The 12,774-nt window shown below is 40.4% G+C and overlaps 1 protein-coding gene across 7 annotated transcripts in view; it reads left to right on the forward strand.

Moving 5' to 3' along the window:
* REPS2 (RALBP1 associated Eps domain containing 2) overlaps window positions 1–12,774 on the forward strand; it is a 177,493-nt gene that overhangs the window by 78,382 nt on the left and 86,337 nt on the right. For 5 of the 7 annotated variants that reach the window (XM_074967491.1, XM_074967473.1, XM_074967465.1 and 2 more), the window contains 2 exons: window positions 3,818–3,944; window positions 9,031–9,128. In XM_074967491.1, the coding sequence (XP_074823592.1) occupies window positions 3,818–3,944; window positions 9,031–9,128 (225 nt within the window). The remainder of the gene's footprint in view (window positions 1–3,817; window positions 3,945–9,030; window positions 9,129–12,774) is intronic. The other 2 variants (XM_074967456.1, XM_074967499.1) reach the window with 1 other exon arrangement.

The raw sequence follows: 12,774 nt of genomic DNA on the forward strand, positions 1-12,774 counted from the left end.
GGAAGTTTAGACTTGAAATTAGACGAAGGTTTCTAACCATCAGAGGAGTGAAGTTCTGGAACAGCCTTCCAAGGGAAGCAGTGGGAGGCAAAAGATCTATCTGGCTTCAAGATTAAACTCAATAAGTTTATGGAGGAGAAGGTATGATGGGATAACATGATTTTGGCAATTAATTGATCTTTAAATATTCATGGTAAATAAGCCCAATTGCCTGTGATGGAATGTTAGATGGGGTGGGATCTGAGTTACTACAGAGAATTCTTTCCTGGGTATCTGGCTGGTGAATCTTGCCCACATGCTCAGGGTTCATCTGATAGCCATATTTGGTGTTGGGTAGGAATTTTCCTCCAGGGCAGATTGGAAGAGGCCCTGGGGTTTTTTTGCCGTCCTCTGCAACATGGGGCCCGGGTCACTTGCTGGAGGATTTTCTGCACCTTGAGGTCTTTAAACGATGATTTGAGGACTTCAATAGCTCAGACATAGGTGAGAGGTTTATTGCGGGAGTGGGTGGGTGAGATTTGGTGGCCTGCATTGTGCAGGAGGTCAGACTAGATGATCATAATGGTCCCTTCTGACCTTAATATCTATGAATCTATAGTTGAACAGCTCCTGACTACTGTCCAGGGTTCCTGCGTATGGCTTCATGAACCATGGTAGGCTGGGTCCCCAAGGATAACTATAGGCATTTCAACATCCCCAATGGTTATTTTCTGGTCTGGAAAGTAAGTCCCTTGCTGCAGCCATTCAGACAGACCAGAGTTCCTGAAGATGTGAGCGTCATGTACCTTTCCCAGCCATCCCACGCTGATGTTGGTGAAACGTCCCTTGTGATCCACCAGTGCTTGCAGCACCACTGAAAAGTACCCCTTTCTGTTTATGTACTGGCTGCCTTGGTGCTCCGGTCCCAAGATAGGGATATGCGTTCGGTTTATCGCTCCACCACAGTTAGGGAATCCCATTGCAGCAAAGCCATCCACTATGACCTGCACATTTCCCAGAGTCACTACCCTTGATAGCAGCAGCTCAGTGATTGCGTTGAGTACTTGCATCATAGCAGCCCCCACAGTAGATTTGCCCACTCCAAATTGATTCCCAACTGACCAGTAGCTGTCTGGCGTTGCAAGCTTCCCCAGGGCTATTGCCACTCGCTTGTGAACTGTGAGGGCTGCTCTCATCTTGGTATTCTTGCTCTTCAGGGCAGGGAAAAGCAAGTCACAAAGTTCCATGAAAGTGTCCTTACACATGTGAAAGTTTCGCAGCCACTGGGAATCAACACTATGCAGTCCCACCAGTCTGTGCTTGTTTCTCTGGCCCAGAATCGGTGTTCAATGGCATGAACCTGCCCCATTACCACCATGATGCCCAAATTGCCGGGGCCTGTGCTTTGAGAGAAGTCTATGTCCATGTCCTCATCACTCTCGTCACCACGCTGCTGTGCCTCCTCACCTGCTTCTGCAGTTTCTGGTTCTGCACGTACTGCAGGATAATGTGCGAGGTGTTTACAGCGCTCATAACTGCCGCGGTGATCTGAGCAGGCTCCATGCTTGCTGTGGTATGGAGTCTGCAGGAGAGCAGAGTGGCCGCGGAAGCGGTCGTTTGGTGGTTCCATGACAATGGTTTGCTGCCCTACTGCACCGTCTGCTGCCAGCAGCACCCAGGACACAACAGCGGCGGCTGAGCTGAGCGGGCTGCACGCTTGCCGTGGTATGGTGTCTGCGCGGGAAAAAGGTGCGAAACGATTGTCTGCTGTTGCTCTCATGGACAGATGGGCAACTGACAACATGTACCCAAAACCCCCCGTGGCAATGTTTTTGCCCCATCAGGCATTGAGAGCTCAACCCAGAATTCCAATGGGTGGCAGAGACTGCGGGAACTGTGGGATAGCTACCCACAGTGCAACGCTCCAAGAGTCGACGCTAGCCTCGGTACTGTGGATGCACTCCGCCAACTTAATGCGCTTAGTGGGGACACACACAATTGACTGTATAAAATCGCTTCCTAAAAAATCGACTTCTATAAATTCGACCTAATTTCATAGTGTAGACATACCCACAGTTTCTCCTTGTTAGGACCTTTTATTCCTTACCCTGTCAAGTTCCAAGTTCAGCTAGGAGGAATTCAGTTGATAGCTACTATTCATGTGGGGAGGGGAGCAATCAACAAAATCTTTTGTCTTCTGATGTTTCCTATGGTTAGTTTGGTGATTATGGGCCTTCTTTTGTTGGCAGGAGATAACACCTCCTGTAGTATTTCACACTTGGTAATGCTTCTCTACTGTGTACTGTGACTGGTGATTTACAGTTAAATATTACCTTATGACATTGGATACAAATATAACAAGTGAGATTAATGGATGCAGCAGTTTACAAGTGTTCTGTGAAGTCTAAACACAAACCACATATTTATAACTCTGCTACCTATTTTAACAATAGTAACACATGGATGAGCCAGACCGGTTCCAGTTATGTATTTGTCGGCCTCCAGTTGAGACCTAGGGCTTTGGCATGAGCTGGCAACTGGTCTGCTATCATCACAACTCCTTGTTTTTGGATTGAGGAAACCTACCATATTCTTTCCCCTCTCACCTCCTTTGAGGTGTTATACCAGGCTAGTGTTCTGGAAATTCGCCCTCAGTGAAACATTCTTCCAGTAATGAATCCTGCTGCCACTCTGGCCTTCTGAATTCCTAATTAAAAATAGCTGTATCATAAAGAGATCCATATTGTCTGAATCTATAAAAACTGAGAATGCTTGGTTTTATAAACATGTAAGTATCACACAATCTCACAGCTTCTGTTGTTTGCATGACCCTTTCCCTTGCCTGACATCTTCTCATCTTGTATCATGTTTTGTGCAGTAAGCTACTTGGGGCAGGCAGTGTATATATCTGTAGAGCACATGCACACATGGGATGATTTAGTTGGGCATGATCAGATGTGGGATGTTTTAGGATGATTTAGTTGGGGATCGGTCCTGCTTTGAGCAGAGGATTGGACTAGATGACCTCCTGAGGTCCCTTCCAACCCTGATATTCTATGATTCTATGAATAACAAACTTCGCCTGAGGCTAACCATTATTAATGAGTCAATAGGGTATGCACATGTAGAATAATGAAATTGGAAATAAGGTTGCAAATATCTGTTTTCTCTAAATAATTTCATTCTAGTAGAGCATTGCCACCAAACCTATAACTCTTCCTAAGTGACTTTTATTGCCTTGGTGTTGCACTGTGAAGTAATATTTTTTCTGTTTATATAGTAAATTTATTTCAGGACTGTGTCCTCTACCAAAGCTCAATCCTCAAGGAAAAAGGAAACAAACTCCAAGTTAGATCTGACAATATCTACAAATCTGCTTCTCACAAAGGCAGTTCCCAGAATATTTAAAATAAATCTTTGAATTGGTGCTTTTAGTTATTTTTCATTTTTTGCCTTCTTCTGAAATGAAAAGTATTTTCTTAAATGGAGAATGCATTCAAGCACCTAAATACAATATGTAAATCCAAAGATACCCAGTAATAATAAGATTTAACAAAAATATTGATCCAGACACACATGCAAGTAAAATGTCTTAGAGTTCATTCTAACCCTTTGGGATGACTACTCTTGTATTTTACCCCCAGAACAAGGCCCAACATCAAAGCATCACTTTGCCATCTTCCATTTATAGTCACGTTTCCTTTGGAAATAGGGGCACGAGAATTTGTCAGTTATTACTGTGCCTTGCACATCATGCTGTATGTGCTTGAACTGGTATGCAGAATTACTCCACCTATTTCTGTAGTCACCTCAGAATTCCATTTTGTTGTTTCTGAAGCAGGAAACCAAGTCTCCCCCCATGTCACCGATGTGTTCGCCTCCTGCTTCTCCATCTAATTACCAGAGAATACCCTTGAGTTATGGCTATGGCAGGTCAAGGAGTGGGCTTGAACAGCCACATGGAGGTAGGATAAAATCTGGGATGCACAAGTCATACACTGTTGTTTTTTTTCCCTTCAGTGCCTTCAAATCTCAAATGCAATTAAGGAATCAGCCTAATAATGCCTGGACTTAATTACATCTGTCTTTTAGTAAATGATCTGACCATCTTTTTTTATTTTATGCAGAAGCTCTGCTTTCTGATTTAGTCCTCTCTTCCTATTTTCTTTCCAGTAAATTAATGATCATGTGTAGATTTGTGTGCAACTGTTCACAAATTAATGCTGATTACCACATTTTTGGCAAGCCTATGTGCAGTATATGTTAGTGATTGAGTACTGTGAATGTTTCAGTGCATAAGCATGTTTTTTTAATATTAAGAAAAAAAACCACTCCTGATTTCAATAACTGCTGTACTAGTTTTCAGATTTACAGTGGGGATTTGTTTGCAAGGAAGAACAATGGTCTTCCTGGTTACATAACAAAAATAACAGTAAGGTGTGAATGTAAAAGCCAGTGTAATGGGAACCCAGAAGAAAACAAATGACCACAATTTAGACGCTTTGGGGTTGATCATGCTGCCATTAAAGTCAGTAGCATAACTCTCATTGATCTGAGTACACCTCTACCCCGATATAACGCGACCTGATATAACACGAATTCGGATATAATGCAATAAAGCAGCGCTCTGGGGGATGGGGCTGTGCGTTCCGGTGGATCAGTGCGTCAGCGTGTCTGGCTCCGACACACTGCTCTGAGCAGCATGTTAAGGGGGCTGGGCCAGTGTTGAGGGGTTGGATAAGGGTCAGAGGGTCTTGGGGGTGCGGTCAGGGGACAGGGAACAGGTGGGTTGGATGGTTTGGAGGTTCTGGGGGCAGGGCGGTCAGGGGATAGGGAACAGGGGTGTTGGATAGGGCGTGGGAGTCATGGGGGGCCCGTCAGGGGGCAGGGGTGTGGATAGGGGTCGGGGCAGTCAGAGGACAGGGAGCGGGGGGGGGTTGGATGGGTCGGAGATTCTGGGGGCGGGGCGGTCAGGGGACGGGGAACAGGGGTGTTGGATAGGGCGTGGGAGTCATGGGGGGGGGCCTGTCAGGGGGCAGGGGTGTGGATAGGGGTCGGGGAAGTCAGGGGACAGGGAGTGGGAGGGGTGTTGGATGGGTCGGTGGTTCTGAGGGGTCAGTCAGGGGGTGGGAAGTGACTATTAATAATGGAAATGCTCGAGGCCAAAGCAAGTTCAATATAACGCAGTTTCACCTATAACGTGGTAAGATTTTTTGGCTCCTGAGGACCGCATTATATCTGGGTAGAGGTGTACTTGGAGGATATAGGTTTTAACAGGTTATAACAGAATAGGGTGCCAGACTTGACTGGGGCTTGTAACAACTGTTGTAATATAAAATGATAATTAAGAATGATGGTGAGTGTCCAATAGACGCTCTCTCACAGATAAAGCATAAAATCTTTCATCATTTCATCAAAGGGACTGGACAGCTGATGTGGGTAGAGCTGGTTGGGAATCTTCCGCCAAAATTATTTTTTGTTGGAAAATTCCAATTTGTTGAAACTGAAACATTGGATGGGTATCCAGTTAGGCTAAAAAGATTTATGAGGTCCAGGATAGAATTTCTGGACAAAAGCGAAGAGAATGCTACCCACCTCAGAAGACCCAGTTGGTTGGGGCACTCACCTGCAATGTGGATGACCCAGGTTCAAGTTGCTGCTCTGGCTGTGTCAGGGTAGGGACTTGAATCAGGGTCTGCCACATCCCCGATGAGTGCCCTACTAAACAGGCTCTAGAGTCAGTCTCTGTCACTGGCCCAGTGGCTATTTAATAATAATCTCTCCAACAGAAGAGATTGAGCGAGACCCATCCCAAAATAGCCCATAGACCAGTGGCCACGTCATTCTCCTGTGATGTGGCAGACCCACATTCATGTGTCTGCTCCGAATCAGGCAGGGTCACTCGCGCCCCAGGATAGTCCCTTAACCATTTGGCATTTCTGGGGTGGGTGGGTGGCTCCCTTTCTCATTTTCTCTTTTTCATTAAAAAAAAATTAAAAATCTTGTTTTTGTCCTGATATGAAATGGGAGAATTTTCTAAATCTTGGAAATGTTTGTGGGACAGGAAAACCGTTTCTCATCCAACTCTTAAGCGTGGGTACCATGAGTTAACATGCTCTCTGTGAATGAGGAATGGGATGTATTGGTTCTTCAGCTGTTGTCCTCAGTTACAAGTGACTGACTAAACTGAGCTCTTACCAAATTTTTTAATTAATTAAAATTTGTGCTGGTGGTAAACATCAGTGGTCTAACGCAATCAAATGGACTTCTAGTTAAAGGTTCATGTTAGTACTGACTGATAGTCACTTGTTAGAAAGTAGACTGTCATCCACATTGATAGTTATCCACATGTAAGTCCTAACAAAGCAGTGATTTCTGATGTTCAAAATAAGCACTGCAGGTGGAATTCCCTTCCACTGTACCGACACGTGCCCTGTCCAAATCTATCAGCCACAGGACAGCAAGGACACATCCTGGATTGCAATTATAATGCAGTGCACTAGGAATTAATGTTAGCAGGAACTGTAAGATTACCAGAAATAGTGATTCTGTTTTCTATGGCACAATCCATTATATTCACGTACTCCCCCCTTACCCTCCCATCCCAATCAGATCACAGGTTCTTGTAATGAGTGCTGAATGTCCCACATTCTATTGGCTTACCTTGCTTTGAACAGTAGTTTATACTCCAGTTTATGCTTCCAGCAAGGTGCTATTCAAAGTGAGCAAGGGTTGTAGAATCAAGGCTAACATGAGTGTCATTCTTCTGAAAATTAATACAAGCAGCTAAACATTAAGATGATAAAATCCTGTGAGGCCGTGAGCCCACTGAGCACTAAAACATGGCCTCCAGAAAGGCATCCAGTCTGAATGTGAAGACTCTTAATGTCTTCAGATCAAGACTGGTTGCCTTTCTGGAAGGTATGCTTTAGTCAAACACAAGTTATTGGTCTCAATACAGGGGTGAGTGGATAAAATTCTATGGCCCGAGTTATGCAGGATGTCAGACTAGATGAATAATTGGTCCATTCTGGCCTTAAAAAAAAAAAAAAAAAAAAAGAAAGAAAGAGAAAAAAAAAAGAAATCTGTTAACATTCCAGTTTCATTGAAACCATTGTACTGAGGACACTGAATACCATTCTGGAGGGGCCTACAGAGCATTGGGTTTGTGTATGCGTGTGTGGTGTTAACCTTTTTTTTGTACTGTTTATTCTCTATGTGGTGTTCAGAAAGTAGTGATCCAGGGTCATTGAACATTCAATTTTTGCCCACCCCTCTAAAGTAGAACTTTAGCTGGGCATTCATGCATTTTATTTTCTTGCTAGTTTTTGAAAGTTCTGTTGCTGGTAACCACATAGCAACAGAGCCCCATACTCAGCCTCCAAGTACTGCAGTATATTTCACAACTTCCTTCCTGTCTTCTTTCTGACATTGAAACACATTTGTAAGGGAAAAAACTAGATACCAGCACAGGACAAGAATAGATAACAATCGGAGTTAGAAACATAACTTTAAAAAGCAAGCTGCTTTGTAACAATAGTAGGATTTTGAGTTTCCTCAATTTTCATTTTTCAGGAGACTCTAAAATTTTGTGTAAATGATGCTGAATAGCATTAGGACAGTGCTACAGTTTGAACACTCTAGCAGAAGAAGTTGGATTTCAAAATAACGATTTGAAAGAGAGCTCCAACGTGCCCTGCTTCTATGTCTAGTTATTTATCTTTATTAAAAACAGGATTGTTCTTAAATTATGCAGATGGAATGGAAGTCTTCTCACCTTAGGAAAATTGAAATTATTGTTGCTTTTCTTTGCTAACTCTAGTCCAGATTCTGAGCAGTGCTGAGCACCTGCAACCCCATCAGGATCAGGCCTTCTCTGTTTTGAAATGTAAATTTGGGTTTTAAAAATAAAAGATATATTCAAGGTTAGTGGCCGATTGATGACCTGCAAAAAAAATCAGGTTTGGAATTTGCTTGTCAATCAAATATGTCTCAAATCAAGAAGTGATGATTGTGTGTGTTTCTGAGGAAATTAACAGTTCTAATACCAGCCATTTCAGTTGTTTGTCATACTATACTGTTGCTGTATTTGCATTCTAGTTACTCTTCTGCCTCTTAATGTGCACAAGACAAAGCTAAAGGGTGGAACATTTAGACATTGACAAGTGCATAATTTTTATAGCTCAGTTTAACTATTATTTTCTTATCTGTATTTGCAGTACATACTTAGGACCCTGGAAATATCGCCCATTAGAGCCCTTTTCTGTTTCCACTCTGGAAATGCTGAATTTACTTGAAATTTATGGGACTATTTTGTTTAAAAGTAACTTTGGCCTGTAGTAACTTTTCTCTGGAAAGCATCTGTTTTTGAATAAGAAAATCATTATTGATGTCAGCACATCTCCTAGAAAAGGGTGTGATTGCTATATACAGGGTAGGAAGCAAAAAACTTTGGGGTTTAAAGGGGCTCTAAAAGTAGGAAGCTTATTGTTTTTGTTTTCAGTGTTCTGGCAATTGAATGATCAACAACCATAAAACCCAGGTATTTAGGATCCAGAGAATTTTCCACAGTCAAATCAACAGTTTTGTACAGATCAAATCAATGTCTAATGCTCTTCCTTGACAATGTCCTCTTTAAACAAATTAGATTTAAATAAAAAAGTGAAAAACCTAAATCTCTTGAAAATGACAGTTGAGAATTCACTATATTCATTAGTTAGCTGATTTACTGTAATAGTTTATTTTAGGGCTGCTGCAGGTTGTCATGCAAATATGCATGTCAACAACTGTTAAAGCAATTAATGCCGATCTGGTAGGATGAAATGACAACTTCTGTTGTTAATGCCTAAATATTAAAGAAGAGAAACTATGATATAGGAGGAGAGCATGTAGCTAGGGCTTTGGGTAAGGGGACAGAATGGACTGTAGTACAATAGTATTAAGCTTAATGAACCTCTGTTGTAATGCTTAATTTCCAGTTTGAGCTTGTGGAACCTTATTGATTCATCTGATAATACATATATATATATATATTTTTTTAAACTTTCATAGTTCCTTATGAAGCTAGACATTCTACACAACAACAAGATGGACAAGCAACGGGAAATTATGGATCCAAATCTGCACTTGTACATTCCTCTCTTAGTCGGGTAATGAATTGCATGGTGATTAAATAAATGAATAAAACAAAAAAAGAAATGCATGAAGTTCTAGTTCTTGTCACCTAGTGGTGCTTTTTGAAATAAGTGGGGATGTTAGTCCCAGTAACCTAGACAGGTTCCATTTTGAATAAACCTGGACCAAAATCTCCCTGCAGTTTTAGTTGAGTAAAGTATTCTTCGTTATTTTCACTTTATATAATCTTCATTTTGTTTCTCTTCTGCAAAGGTTTCCTCCTCGTCTCTACTGCCAGGCAAATACAGTCTTTATTTTGCAAGTAAGAACAGAAAGGAAGACTGGGGGGTTCAGCTAAGCCCAAATTTAGGTTTTGTAAAAATTATATTTTACAAAGCTTAACATGAATACAAATTTTTTCAGAAATTTAAATATAAAAATTCTTCCATTGGATTTTTTTGTTTTGTTTGTTTAAATAACAACACTCCCCTCTGGTATTTGCAGCTCATTGATTGGTGCATCCTTCTAGTGTAGGAGAAATATAAAGCAAAACTGACTGGAAAGCAAATTGAAAATGAGTAGTTCATTTTCATTGTTTAAGCTGAGTGAAATTCAAATGTAAGCAAACAACATAAATATTGGAAAATTAGACTGAGATTCTTAGATCAGAAGTGAAAGAATTTTAAGTTATTAATAATGCAAGAAAAACATCTTTAATATATATGAATTTAATTGAGATTTTTTTGTCTTGATCTAGTGTGTTATCCCTGACACCCTCACGCTGCCATGACCTGATATCCAACTTCTCTGTAGGAAATCATTCAAATTTGTAAACCCAGTTTACTGTCTCAATCATCCCAATCCTGATAAAGAAGTTTAGGTGGGATGTTTTGTTTGCTTTACTAAAACCATAACTCTGCAAACTTTCTAATTTGTCTATTGTAAATTCCCTATTACTGTCACAGATTTTTGGCCTTAGGTAAAATATTGCCATGCTTACTAGCAGAACTGCTTTTAAATGTAAGTGGCCGTTTTTTGGCTGTGCTCTCACTCCCTCTACCCCATAACATAAGAACAACATGAGGCATGGATAGATGATTTGGGATGGAACGGGTTTTTCGAGCAGAGTCAGTTTCCCCCTCCCTCCAGCCCATGTCTACTTAGTACGCAATGGACTGCAGCTCCTACAAGAATTATTCATCTTTTATATCTTGCCATATTGATTAAGTTGTATTCATGTTTTTTACCTTTACAGGCAAATATGGTGTACTGTAAAACCTATTTGTCAGTGTTCCATTTATGCATTTCAATAATTCTGCACCAAAAGAATTCTACAAGGCTATCTAGAGCTCCATCACATAGTAGCCAGGGATAATTTTGAATGCTTCCTTTTGTTTAAAGCTTGCCAACTATATCTATATTTTTGTAGACAGAAGTTATGAAAACAATGCACTCTAAACTGGAGCAGAGTAGGTTGACCTGTAATATTCTATTTCTTCTTTGTTCTGCTACTTGCATTCTATTTTAAACTGCCTTGAAGAACTGGGACTATGTTTGCTTGATCAGCTGGTTTGAATAAGGTCAATAGTTTTCATTGTTTCAGTACTGACACCATTTTTTCTAGGATTATGTAGAAATTACACAAAATAACATAGCTGTTCAACTAAAGTAGTATGCATGGGAGAATTGTAGAATGTAGAATTATGGGGATCAAAGACACTAATGAAGACAGACGGGGTTGGCCTTTGACCTATCAGCTTCTCTTCCTCCTCTGTCTCCTTTGTTCGACGGTTGCTCTGCTTCAGTTTAAGGCAATTACCCTTTTTCCACAACTCAGCTGCTGCAGAAAATAAAAAAGGAAGCAGCACGCCATAAGGAAATCCTGCCTGGTGTGTATGGAGAATTCAGGCCAAACGTGTAGGAGTGAAGTAAAATAACTTTGTGGCCTGTCATTGGCATTGATGATGATGATATTTTTCTAAAGTCTTTCCATGTTGGATCTTAAAGAGCTTTAGGAAGATTAATTACTAGATCTAGTCAAATGTTTTTAATCAAAACTCTTCAATGCAAAATGGCTTTTTGATTTAAAAAAAAAAAAAAAATCAAGCTTCTCAAGAATCCAAATAGTGTACTGAATGTTGAGTCCAACTTTGATGAAAATTTCATGACCACAAAAATGTTTCTGATAAGATACCGCATACTTGAATTACAAGCCCAGAGTCCTGGTTCTTCTGAGTATTTTTTTAGTTGGATTTTGCACACTCTGTTTATCTTGTTGGCTGCGTAAGATAGACATTAGATATATTTCTTCAGATTTCTCACCATGGCAACCAATGGTGCAGCTTCACCAGTAGAACCAACTGTGGGGGGATTTGTATAGACCAGATTGACCACTGGCATTTTTAGTCACCGAGTTGTCTAATCGTGCTAAGAGCAAATCTAGATGACATGGTGGTTGACATGCCAAATGTTACCAGTGGCCTGTCCATACTACCTCACCAATGGCAGCAATGGTGGATAATAATTTTAAGGGAAAAAAAGCCTAGTGTAGACAAAGCCATTGTGAATTGCCACTGGTTTCATGAATAAGACTATGAGCCTGATTCTCATTTTTACTAAGGCCATGTTACACTGCTCTGGAGTGTAAAGGTGCCTCAAAGTGGGTATGAATTACACGTTTACACATCAGCACTTTGTAAAAGGGTCTTAGTACAAATGAGAATAAAGCCACATGACTGTTAGGGTTGTTTTTTAATCACCAGTCATGTTTTTTTGTTCCCCTTGTCTGTCTACTACAGAGCAAAACTTCTCCATGAATTTTTACAAACTTTGCTCTATGGAAGAGTGACCTAGGTTTTTAAAAAGAAAAGAAGTACTTGTGGCACCTTAGAGACTAACAAATTAGCCGTATGGAGTAAAAAAAATAAAATTTGTTAGTCTCTAAGGTGCCACAAGTACTCCTTTTCTGTTGCGAATACAGACTAACACGGCTGCTACTTTGAAACCTAGGTTTTTAAGCTGTTCTAAACTATGGTCTTGTTAATATTAAACAGTTTTAAAATGTTTATTGAACTGTAGACTTTGGCTTGAAATAATATAACCTCAGGAATTTAATTTTTTTAAAATCAATGGTTAACTTTTTTTTTGACATAGGAAAACCTCAGCTGATTCATGGGAAACAATGTATCTAAAACATCATGTCGTTTAAACCAATAAATCTCACATAATTTCAAACCAGCACAAAGTACTATTTTGTGATATTTCCTGTTTTGGGGATCTTTTAACACATTTTTAAAAACAAAGTCACATATTTGAGTTTGAGAATGTTGACAGCCTGGCCAGAGGAGTGGTCTTAAACTTTGCTGGAGCATGTAGCTTATTCTTTCCTACATTCTGTCGCTAAAATATTTTGACACGCAGGTCAACGCATTTTAAATGTTTGCTTCTTTCCACCGTAAGAGTGACGCTCACAACATTCTATGCAAACAAACAAACAAACACAACCTTATACAAATCAATCTTAAAAAAAAAGTAAATAAATACAATTTAAAAAAAACTTATCTAATCAGTGTCCCCCCAATGGAGACATTCCAGTGACCAAATTGAGTTCACTCGGGACTTCACTGTTGCTATCTATTTTATGTGGAAGGCATTCAGATGCTTTGGTGATGGGCGCAATAT

This window comes from Natator depressus, chromosome 1, assembly GCF_965152275.1.
Source record: "Natator depressus isolate rNatDep1 chromosome 1, rNatDep2.hap1, whole genome shotgun sequence".
NCBI lineage: Eukaryota > Metazoa > Chordata > Testudines > Cheloniidae > Natator > Natator depressus.